The sequence below is a fragment of the Amblyraja radiata genome, unplaced genomic scaffold, assembly GCF_010909765.2.
Source record: "Amblyraja radiata isolate CabotCenter1 unplaced genomic scaffold, sAmbRad1.1.pri scaffold_874_ctg1, whole genome shotgun sequence".
Taxonomy (NCBI): domain Eukaryota; kingdom Metazoa; phylum Chordata; class Chondrichthyes; order Rajiformes; family Rajidae; genus Amblyraja; species Amblyraja radiata.
Genome location: NW_022630874.1, coordinates 1 through 12,768, shown reverse-complemented (window position 1 = coordinate 12,768; position 12,768 = coordinate 1). Strand labels below are relative to the sequence as shown.

General features: G+C 56.3%; 1 protein-coding gene across 1 annotated transcript; it reads right to left on the bottom strand.

The window, feature by feature from the left end:
* Window positions 1-7,511: 7,511 nt before the first annotated feature.
* LOC116970429 (IgG receptor FcRn large subunit p51-like) lies at window positions 7,512-11,065 on the bottom strand (the record flags this gene model as incomplete). Its single annotated transcript, XM_033017075.1, has 4 exons — window positions 7,512-7,528; window positions 7,713-7,742; window positions 10,264-10,362; window positions 10,789-11,065. Coding segments are annotated over 2 exons (366 nt in total), but the record flags the coding sequence as incomplete, so codon positions are not given.
* Window positions 11,066-12,768: the final 1,703 nt, after the last annotated feature.

Genomic DNA, 12,768 nt, shown 5'->3' with positions numbered 1-12,768 from the left:
TCTGTCTCTGTCTCTCTCTCTGTTTCTCTCTCTCTCTCTCTCGTTCTCGCTCTCTCTCTCTCCCTCTCTGTCTCACGCACGCACGCACACACACACACACGCACACACACGCACACACACACATACACATACACATACACATACACACACACACACACACACACACACACACACACACACACACACACTACTATAACAATACCCATTATGATGTTTAACGAAAGAGACTTCAACACCGTCTGCAACAGAGTACGCTGGAATAACTCAGCGGATCAGGCATCTTGGGAAAGAATGTACAGCTGACATTTCGGGTTGGGGCCTTTCTGCAGATTCCAGCAGCTTCACATTTTACAGCGTTGCAGCATCTCAGTTTATTGTGTCTTCTTTCACATGGGACCCAAGGAGGGATAGATAGCTGAATGAATAGACAATTAGTTTCATAGAAGGAAGCAGCGAGTGATGGTGGCAGGATGTTTTTCTGACGGAAGCCTGAAAAACAATTGATGGGATTTAATGCAGAGAAACGTAAGATGTTGTATTTTGGGACATGTAACATAGGAAGGACGTACACAGTGAATGGGAATGCGCTTGGGACGTGGTCTAGAGCAGATGGATCGAGGAATACAGGTGCACAATTCCTTCAGGTAGAGGGTACAGGAGCCTGAAGACTGCAACAACCAGGTTCAGGAATAGCCAATTCCACACAACCATCAGGCTATTAAACCTGGCTCGGACAGAACTCTGATCATTAATAACCCATTATCTGTTATTTGCACTTTATCAATTTATTTATTCATGTGTGTATATACTTACAAAATGCTTAAGGGATTGGACAGGCTAGTTGCAGGAAGATTGTTCCCGATGTTGGGGAAATCCAGGACAAGGGGTCACAGTTTAAGGATAAGGGGGAAATCCTTTAGAACCGAGATGAGAAAACATTTTTCACGCAGAGAGGGGTGAATCTTCATTTGCTATATTTAAGAGGGAGTTAGATGTGGCCCTTGTGGCTAAAGGGATCAGGCGGTATGGAGAGAAGGCAGGGATGGGATACTGAGTTGGATGATCAGCCATGATCATATTGAATGGCGGTGCAGGCTCGAAGGGCCGAATAGCCTACTCCTGCATCTATTTTCTATGTTTCTATGCCTCTATAGTTATATTATGGTATATGGACACATTGATCTGTTTGTAGTAAATGCCTACTATGTTCTGTGTGCTGAAGCAAAGCAAGAATTTCATTGTCCTATCAGGGACACATGACAATAAACTCACTTGAACTTGAAATTTGGCGTCATAAGCAGAGAGGGTGGTCAAAACTGCTTTTGGTACATTGCCCTCCATCAGTCTGAGTATCCTGCGCAAACTGATAAACTCAAAGTGGGGCGCTGATCCACCAACCACCCGTGCAACTTCCCTAGCCTGTGCTTCTCCACAGCTGAATACGCGCGCTCAAGCTGGAGCCGCTCCCACCACACCAAAATGGTTGGCACAGCCCTCAACGACACCTGCCGCGTTATCACGGGATGCATAAAGACAACGCCAGTCCCGTGCCTCTACGTCCTAGCTGGTATTGCCCCCCCCCCCCCCCCACACCCCCCCCCACCCCCATATCAGACGATCCATCGTCGCCCACGACGAGCGGAGAGCACAGGAGATCGATACCAGGCACCCCCTGAACGGACACACAGCACCTCCACCCCGACTGAAATCTAGAGCCAGTTTCTTGCAGACAGTCCCACCTCTCCAGACAACCAAAGAAACAGCAAGGACCAAAATCTGGAAAGATGAATGGAACCAGCTCAACACACGAGCCCACGACTGGATGGAGAGAGGAATCACTCCGACTGAATGCCTCGCCAGCGGGCACGACCTCCCATGGCCAACCTGGAAGACCCTCAACAGATTACGAGTGGAGCAGGGGAGGTGCAAAGCACTTATGAAAGCATGGAACCGCCAGGCAGAAGACACATGCAGCTGTGGAGCAGTACAGACAATGTCCCACGTACTGGAGAGTGACGACGCCCCCCCCCCCCCCAGTGCAGCCCCCAGGACCTGGCTGAATCGACCGGACCAGCAGTGACCTGCGCCAGATACTGGCAGAACGACATCTGAGATGCAACGGACTCGAAGAAGTCTGAGTATCGAGTATGGGAGGTCATGTTGCAGTTATATATGACGTTGGTGAGGCCAATTTTACAGCACTGTGTTCTGATTTGGTCATCGTGTTATAGAAAATAAGTTGTCGAACTAGAAAGAATGCAGAGAAGAATTACAATGTTGTTGCCAGGACCGGAGCGCCTGAGCTACAGGGAGAGAATCAGCAGGCCAGGACTTTATTTGTTGGAGTTCAGGAGGTTGAGGGGCACTTTTATAGAAGTCCACGCATTCATGTGAGAGACTGTCCTGCTAAATGCACAGTCTTTTGTCCAGAAAATTGGAATCGAGAACCAGCGAAAAAGCTTTAAGTTGTAGAAGGGAAGATTTAATAGGAACCCGGTGGCTGGCCTTTTCACACACTGGATGGCGGGCAACGTTTAATAAACATGTGGACAGGGACATGGATAGCGCACGTTTCGAGGGGTAGGGGCCAAACACAGGTATGTGCGACTTGTGTAGATGGGGCATATTGGTCAGCATTGGCAGGTTGGGCCGAAGGGCCTGTTTTCACGCTGATTTACTCTGGCTCTGTGTCTGGGCATCTTGCAGCCGGGAGATTCAACACTGAGTTCTCCAACCTCAAATAACTCGTTCTTTATTTCTGTCGGTATCAAAATTAACAATGTCTGTTTCTCCTCAAGTTGTCACATTGTTGTCATCTTTTATAGTCTAGTTTTGCCTGCCCAGTACATCTCTCAGTGTAACTATCTGCAACAAATTGTACAGATAATGACACAAATGTTCTTGTCCCTGCCCCTGTAACCCATGTGGACGCGGCCTATCGGAGATGATACTGTTCTGACGTTTGTTCTGATGAGCGGAAATGGGAAATGAACCACTTTCCTGTTACTGCGTTTCAGTTTTGATGTTACCATATTGTTATTCATCATTGATTTACCTGTTTTAGTTTCAGTAAGTTGTAGCAACTTTCCAATTTTCTGAATTCCAACATTTCCGATGTTCTCGTTTTTCTAAACCAGGAATACCCATGTGCCAATCTAAAAGCCTGTTAAACGCCGCTTCCGTGTCTGCCTCGAACCTCCCCCCTTTGCAGCGCGGCCCATGCACCCATCAACATGTGTGTGAAGTCACTTTATCCGCCCGGTTCCTTTAAACCTTCACATGTCTCCTTCAACCAATGTCCTCTAATCTTTAACACTTCAAACGTGGAAATAGTTCTTGACTGATTATCATCGATGTTTGTCATCATTTTGTACACTTCTATCAGGAAAATGTGTGACAGAAAGATCTTCATGTATCTTCTTTATGCCCCTGTCCCACTTAGGAAACCTGACCGGAAACCTCTGGAGACTTTGCGCCTCACCCAATGTTTCCGTGCAGTTCCCGGAGGTTTTTGCCAGTCTCCCTACCTACTTCCACTACCTGCAACCTCCGGCAAACACCTGCCACCTCCGGGAACCACACGGAAACCTTGGGTGGGGCGCAAAGTCTCCAGAGGTTTCCGTTCAGGTTTCCTAAGAGGGACAGGGGCATTAGTGAATTGTCGGTAGGGAGTGAATGTAGATAGCGGGCATATAACCCTTGACTGATGAGGGCAGCAGAGTGAATGCAGGTGTAACATGATTACATCAGGGTGGGGGGGGGGGGGTGTGGAAAGTCTCAACTGTCTGGAGACGCGGCAGGTGTGACAGGAGCCCCCCCCCCCCCCCCCCCTCCCACGGATACCTCCTGGCGGCCTCCTAGGCTGATCGGGATGCTGTTGATGAAAACCACGGATGAGGGAAGGGTCCAGGATGTCACGGGCAGGGATCCAGCTCCTCTCCTCTGGTCCGTTGCCCTCCCAATCAACCAGGGAGTGGATCCCTCTGCCACGCCGCCGGGACTACAGCAGCCGCTTCACCATGTACACAGGGCCACCGGCAATGATGCGGGCTGGCGGAGGTAACACAGGAGCGGGACACAGGGAGCTGGTAGATTCACGCTTAACCCGGGATACATGGAAGGTGGGGTGAATACACATAGACCGGGGCAGTCTAAGGCGGACAGCAGAGCGGTTGATGACTCTGAGAACAATGAATGGACCGATAAACCGGGACTCAACGCAGAGGACGAGGTCTCGGGTGGACAGACAGACCCTGTGCCCAGGGCGGTAGCTAGTGGCAGGGGTCCGGTGATGATCCGCCCTCCGTCTATACGTGGAAACGGTGCGGAGCAGAGCAGAACGGGCCTCCCTCCAGGTCTGACGACCGCGGCGCACAAACCGCTGGGCTGAGGGAACGGAGACCTTCTCCTCTTGGTCTGGGAACAGAGGTGGCTGGTAACCTCGGGAGCAGTGGGATGGAGACAGACCGGTGCCAGAACTGGGCCTGGAATTGTGGACATATTCAATCCACACCAACTTACTGGACCAGGAGGTAGCATTGGCGGACACCAGGCAACGTAGGGTGGTCTCTGGATACTGCTTGTCTCTCTCCGGCTGGCCATTAGATTGTGGATGGAACCCAGATGAGAGGCTGACGGAGGAGCCAACTAGGGAGCAGGAAGCCTTCCAGCCACAAGACCGAAGACAGACACAAAATGCTGGAGGAACTGATCGGTTCAAGCAGCGTCTCTGGAGATGAGGAATGGCGGACGCTTCGGAAGTGACCGTCTAAAGAAGGACCTCGACCCGGAACATCACCCATTCCTTCTCTCCAGAGATGCTGCCTGGCCCGCTGAGTTAAGGGCCTGTCCCACGAGAATGCGTCTGCATGCGGCTAGCGCGACCTAACGTGGTCGCTTGAGCCGTACGACATCGCTGGGCCGGTCCCAATTCGATCGCCGGAGTTGTGCGGGACTGGCCCGAAAAACTGAACACCGTCCAAAAATCCCGCGCGGCAACGGCCTATCGGCCCGCATCGTCTCGACGCCGTACGCACCTTCTTGACGACGTACGCCAAGCGCGTGGCGTTCCGCGACGGCGTCACCGCCTGGCGTGCCGTTGCGTGATGACGTAATCGCACGACGCCGTGCGACGTGCAAAATCCAGTCGGCCCGCCTCCTGCCCAGCTGATTGGTGAGGATGGTACACAAAATTGCTGGGGAAACTCAGCGGGAGCAGCAGCATCTATGGAGCGAAGGAAATAGGCGACGTTTCGGCCCGAAACCCTTCTTCAGACTGATGGGGGGTGGGGAAAGAAAGAAGGAAAAAGGGAGGAGGAGGAGCCCGAGGGCGGGCGGATTGGAGGGTGGGAGGAGACGGCTAGAGGGTGAAGGAAGGGGAGGAGACAGCACAGGCTAGCCAAATTGGGGGAATTCAATGTTGATGCCATAAGGACGCAAGGACCCCAGACGGAATATGAGGTGCTGTTCCTCCAATTTCCGCTGTTGCTCACTCTGGCAATGGAGGAGACCCAGGACAGAGAGGTCGGATTGGGAATGGGAGGGGGAGTTGAAGTGCTGAGCCACCGGGAGGTCAGGTAGGTTATTGCGGACTGAGCGGAGGTGTTCGGCGAAACGGTCGCCCAACCTACGCTTGGTCTCGCCGATGTAAATCAGCTGGCATCTAGAGCAGCGGATGCAGTAGATGAGGTTGGAGGAGATACAGGTGAACCTTTGTCGCACCTGGAACGACTGCTTGGGACCTTGAATGGAGTCGAGGGGGGAGGTGAAGGGACAGGTGTTGCATTTCTTGCGGTTGCAACGGAAAGTGCCCGGGGAGGGGGTGGTGCGGGAGGGAAGGGAAGAATTGACGAGGGAGTTGCGGAGGGAGCGGTCTTTGCGGAAGGCAGACATGGGGGGAGATGGGAAGATGTGGCGAGTGGTGGGGTCACGTTGGAGGTGGCGGAAATGGCGGAGGATTATGTGTTGGTGAGGATTGGTGAGGATGACGTCGCACCAGCTCTAGACGGCTCCGCGGTTGGAAGTGGGACCGGCCACGCGAGGATGTCCCGGCACCTTCCCCACCCCCTCCCCCGGCGTGTCCCCACTGCCGCCCTCCCCCCCTCCCAATGCCCGTGATCCCTCAGCCACCCAATCGCCGTGACCCCCATTCTCCCGAGGTCCGTGACCCCCCACCCCAGTGACCCTCCCAATTCCCGTGACCCAACCCAGAGGCCCCCTGCTCCCCCACCACAAACAGCCACGGACAAACAGCTGGAGAACACACTGGATTTTATTGAACATGTATGTGGCGACAGTGAAGTAGAACACGCCCCCCCCCCCTCCCAGCAAAGAATCACATTCCCTGATCACCCCCCCCCCACAGTCCACGGGTGGATGTGACGTCACAACGCCAGGAATCCCCCCCCCACTCCGTCCACCGAGCGGCTCCGGGCCTCGGGTCAACCAGCGCTGCAACGCTCCAGCTGTGATTCCCACCAGATGTTGATCGGGACTGTTCCCCCATGAACCCCGTCATTACAGGAACATTATGGGTAGCAGCAGCCCTCCCACCCCCTCCAGTGCAGTCAGTAAATGAGCAGCGACCCACAGAGCGAAGCGCAAAGTCCAAATCACCAAATCAGCTGTAGTTGCGCTCATTGTTCCCCCATCCCACCCACCGCCCCCCCCCCCACCATTACATCCCCTCCCCACACAGCAGAAACCCCGCCAACTTGTCCCGCTCTCCACCGACGCTCCTGTACCGGCGGCGGCGGCACATGGCGGCCCTGGGGGAGACAGACAGACAGACAGACAGACAGACAGACAGACAGAGAGAGAGAGAGAGAGTTGGTTACAGAGCGACACACGCCCACCCGTGTAGCAATAGTATTGACCCCCCGCCCCCTGCCGGCAATACACTCCCCCAGCACCACAGGACATTACAGCACAACAACAGGCCCTTCGGCCCACACTGGCTGTGCCGAGCTTGCTGCAGACACCAACTGTCTGTCTGCGCGTCCCCCCCCCCTTACCCCCTCCCCGCATGTCCACGTGTCCATCCGCACGTCTCTTTAATGTCACTGTCGTGTCTGTGTCGCCCCCCATCCCCACAATTATCAGCAATAAAACCACCCCCCCCCAGGAATAACTGCCCCCCCCCCCGAGATACGTACCGCTGCGCGTAATGGATATAATACCCTCCCTCCCCCCACCCAACACACACCGTTGTCATAACCCTCCCCCAAACACCACCCCGCCACATACACACAATCGGTAGCCCCTCCCCTTGCAACGGGGCATTAAACCCACAGCTCCCCCGTCGGGAATACCGTCCCCCCCCCCCCCCCTTCCCCGGTGATAAAACCCCCAACCACCGGGAATTATACCCACTGCCCTCCTCCCTCCACCAGAATTTAAACCCCCCCAGCGGCCCAGCCCCCAGCCTGCGTGTGAGTTGTGGGGGGGGGGGGGGGGGGGGGGGGGGGTCCCCGGTTCCTACCTCAGGCTGGAACATAGGAATTTGATGAGTTTTTCCCGCGCTCCGAGGCTGCGGAGGGAAGAAGCGAGGTTACACGTCAACTGGCGACGTCGTGGGTGCAGTGAGGCGCAGACAGACTCGCACAGGGACTCGCACAGACGGTCACAGCATAAGGTTGACGCAGACGCTCACAAAAATACACCGACGCACGCAGACACACACGGACGCGCGCAGACACAGACACAGAACTTACTCTGGGTGGGATTGTAGCCGCTCTTCCCCGCTGTAAAACATAGAGACAGTTCTCAACCAGTCAGCTCTCAACGCAATCGGAGCGGACACGGGCTGGGCTGTGACCGGGAAGAGTGGGCCAAGAGCTGGGCCCGGCCCCGACACTGGCTCCGCGAACCGGCCCCCACACCCACACCGGCCCCCACACGCACACGCACACCGGCCCCCACACCCACACCCACACCGGCCCCCACACCCACACCGGCCCCCACACCCACCCCCACCCCACACCGGCCCCCACCCGCACACCGGCCCCCACCCCCACACACACACCCACACCCACACCCACACCCACACCCACACCCACACCCACACCGGCCCCCACACCCACACCGGCTCCCACACCAACACCGGCATCTACACCGTCCCCCACACACACACCGGCCCCCACACACACACCGGCCCCCACACGCACACCGGCCTCCACACACACACCGGCCCCCACACACATACCGGCCCCCACACCCACACCGGCCCCCACACACACACCGGCCCCCACACCCACACCGGCCCCCACACACACACTGGCCCCCACACTCACACCGGCCCCCACACACACACCGGCCCCCACACCCACACCGGTCCCCACACTCACACCGGCCCCCACCTTCACACCGGCCCCCACACCCACACCGGCCCACACACCCACACACACACCGGCCCCCACACTCACACCGGCCCCCACACCGGCCCCGATAGCGGCCCCACACCCACACTGACCCCCACACCCACACCGGCCCCCACACCCACACCGGCCTCCACACACACACCGGCCCCCACACACATACCGGCCCCCACACACACACCGGCCCCCACACCCACACCGGCCCCCACACACACACCGGCCCCCACACCCACACCGGCCCCCACACACATACCGCCCCCACACCGGCCCCGATAGCGGCCCCACACCCACACCGACCCCCACACCCACACCGGCCCCCACACCCACACCGGCCCCCACACACACACCGGCCCCCACATCGGCCCCCACACCGACTCCGACAACACCCGCACAGAGACGGCCTGGGGGGTGGGGGGGGTGGGGGAGATGGAGAGGTGAGGGAGAACGAGGAGGGGAAAGAGGGGGCAAGAGGGAGAGTGGAGACGGGGGATGGAGGGGAGGGACGGGTCGGAGGGGATGAGGGAGGGAGTGAGAGATGGGGGAGTGAGGGAAGGAGGGTGGTGAGGACCTGGAGCGGGGGGGTGAGATGGAGGGGGAGATGGCGGGGTGGGTGAGATGGAGGGGAAGATGGAGGGGGAGATGGAGGGGAGATGGAAGGGAGGGTGAGGGGGAGGGAACTGTATCACAGTATGGTATGGCAACTGCTCTGTCTCCGACCGGAAAGCACTGCAGAGGTGGTGAAAATTGCCCAACACATCACCGGTTCCTCGCTCCCCTCCATTGAGTCTGTCCAAAGCAAGCGTTGTCTGCGAAGGGCGCTCAGCATCGTCAAGGACCGCTCTCACCCCAATCATGGACTGTTTACCCTCCTACCATCCGGGAAGCGCTACAGGTCTCTCCGTTGCCGGACCAGCAGGTCCAGGAACAGCTTCTTCCCTGCGGTTGTCACTCTACTCAACAATGTACCTCGGTGACTGCCAATCACCCCCCCCCCCCGAGACTCCTCCCACAGGAAAAAAAACTATGTCTGTTTACATGTAAATAGGTTTATTTATTGAAATCATATTCTATGTCGCTCTTCCAGGGAGATGCAACTGCATTTCGTTGTCTCTGTACTATACACTGACAATGACAAATAAAGTTGAATCTGAATCTGAATTAAAGTTGAATCTGAGGGGGAAGGGGATATGGAGGGGAGGGGGAGATGGAGGGGGAGATGGAGGGGGAGATGGAGGGGGAGGAGTGTGGGGCAGAATGAGTTTTACTCGGTGTTTCCGCTGGGTCAGACCACGGGGTGGAGGTGCCCGGAAGATGATGCAGACACATGGGGCAGTCGGGAGGTCACGTCGACCCGGGGCAGAGCTGCGGTTTGAGGGAGGAGGATTGGAGAATAATCCCCCCTCCCCCGGGGGCTGCAATGTGTTTGCGCTGCACGAGGGGTGGGGGGACCAGAGACTCTCAGCCCGATGGCTGTCCGACCCGAGCTGCCAGGCAGAGAACTAGCGGCCCAGAGCCGGCAAATGGGATGTCCCCCGCAATGTCCCCCGCCCCTGACGGGCAGACACGGACACGGTGGGCCGATGGGCCTGATACTGTGTTGTCTTGAGACCCCCCCCCCCCCCACAGTGACTCTTGAATCGGGGGGGAGGGAACGGAACAACGTGGCAGAAGGGGGCGGGCGGAGAGAGATCGAGACAGGGGTCTGGGGGTCTGAGGAGGGAGCGGGGAAGAGGCGGGAGACCGAGGGAACAACGTGACGTCTTGTATCAGAAGAGGCGGGGGTCGGGGGGAGGTTGAAGGTCGTAGTTCGGTGGGAGGTTGAGGGGCATGGGTCAGGGGGGGGGGGCTGCGGAGTGGACGCCCCTCCACTGTCTCCCCCCACTCCTACCTTGTTTCTTCTACCAGTAAAGGACTCTCCCCACGAGCGCAGCCACCACCAGCACGAGCACCAGGACAATGGTCATCACGTTGCTGCCCGACTTGCGGACTGTCCCAGATTCACAAACACAGGCGGATGAGAGACAGACGCCGGGGTCCCGGATCCCCCACCCCCTTACCCACCCCCTCTCACCTCCCCTTCCCATCTCACTCACCCCACTCTCATCATCCCTCTCCTCACCTACCCCTCCCCTGTAACTCACCCTCTCCCCTTCTCACCCTCCCTCTCTCCCTCCTGTGCCCCCCCCCTCTTCACCAACCTGTCGTCTGTCCTCCCCGCCCCTCACCTAAATGTCAGCTTCCCCTCCCATGCCCAACAACCCTCTCCTCTCCCCCATTCACAACCCACACACCCAACTCCACTCCCCCGCTCTCCTCCTCCCTCTCACCACCCAGTCCGCTCCTCTCCCTCCTGTCTTCCCCTTTCCACTCACTTCCACTCCCGCTTCTACCTCCCACCCCCCGCCCCACTCACCCAGTACCACCTCGAGGGGCTCGGACAGCCCCGGGTGCACCACACGACACGAGAGCGGGGCCGTGTCCCCGGGCTCCACGTGGGCCCAGCGGCGCTGCTGGAAGGTGCCGTCGTGGTTGGGCAGCGTCTCGTGGGAGCGGCTCTCATCCAGCACCAGGCCGTCCCGCACCAGGTTCACCTCGATGGACCACGGGTAGAAGCCCGTGGTGAAACACCACACGCCGCGCCCATCCCCCGACAGGAAGATGCTCACCTCGGGCTGAACTGTGGGGAGAGGCTCAGTGAGGGGGAGACAGTGAGGGGGATACAGTGAGGGGGGGGGACAGTGAGTGGGAGACAGTGAGGGGGAGACAGTGAGGGGGAGACAGATAGCGGGGGACAGTGAGAGAAGATGCCTCACGTGAGGCTGCTAAGGAAGTTGAGAGCCCACGACATCAAAGGGCAGGTACTTTCATGGATAGCAAGGTTGGCTGGTCGGCAGAAGGCAGAGTATCGCAATAATTGTGGCTTTTTCTGCCTGCCAGTGACCAGTGGAGTTCCACAGGGACCGGTGCTGGGCTGTTATTCGATGTCGTATATCAATTATTTGGACAAGGGGCTTGATGGCTTTGTGGCAACGGTTGCGGATGATACGAAAATAAGTGGAGGTGCAGATAGCGTAGAGAAAGCAGGGACTCTGCAGAAAGACGTGGACAGGTTGGGAGAGTGGGCAGAGAAGTGGCAGGTGGAATATAGAACGGCAAACTGTGGTCATACTTTTTGGCAGTAGGAATAAAGGCGTAGTAAAGGCAGTGGATATTTGTGTTAAATGTTTATTGTGTATTGTGTGGTCTTTATCATTGTACTGCTGCTGGCAAATTCATTGAGAATAGGGAAGATTCAGACAAGGGGACATGACTTGAGAATTAAGGGACTGAAGTTTAGGGGTAACATGAGGGGGAACTTCTTTACTCAGAGAGTGGTAGCTGTGTGGAATGAGCTTCCAGTGAAGGTGGTGGAGGCAGGTTAGTTTTTATCATTTAAAAATAAATTGGATAGTTATATGGATGGGAAAGGAATGGAGGGTTATGGTCTGAGCGCAGGTATATGGGACTAGGGGAGTTTATGTGTTCGGCACGGACTAGAAGGGTCGAGATGGCCTGTTTCCGTGCTGTAATTGTTATATGGTTTATTTCATTTGCACGTTATGTGTAATGTGACGAATAAATCCGTATTGTATTATTGTATTGTATTTCAAGCGGACTTGAATACAAAAACAGAGATGCATTGTTGATGCTCCAAAGCGCTGGTCAGGCCGCATTTGGAATAATGTGAGCAATTCTAGGCAGCATATCTGAGAAAGGAAGTGCTTGCTCTGAAGAGGGTCCAGAGCAGATTTACAAGAATGATCGCAGGCATGATTAGGAAGGAGATGAGCGCATGTCAGCACCGGGCCCGTACTCGCTGGAGTTGGAAGAATGAAGAGAGACCTAATTGAAACGTACAGAATACTGAAAGGCTTGGATAAAGTGGATGTGGAGAGGATGTTTCCACTAGCGAGAGATTATAGGACTAGACGTCATCGCCTCAGAATTAAAGGTCTTTCATTTAGGCAGGAGATGAGCGGTAATGTCTTCAGCCAGAAGGTGGAGAATCTGTGGAATTCATTGTGAGAGAGGCTGTGGAGGCCGTCAGTGAATATGTTTAAGACGGAGATAGATAGATTTTTGATTAGTAGAGGTGGCAGGGGTAATGGGGAGAAGGCAGGAGAATGGGATTAAGAGGGATGGATAGATCAGCCATGATTGAACGGTGGAGTGGTTTAGATGGGCGAATGGCCTAATTCTACTATTCCTTATGAGAGAGAGAGGGGGAGAGAGAGGGGGGGAGAGAAGGGGGGAGAGGTTGAGGAGAATGGGAGACAGGGGTGAGGGAGAGAGGGGGCAAGGAGGGAGAGAGAGGGACCAGAAAGAGAGAGGGGGAGGAGAAGGGGTGGGGGAG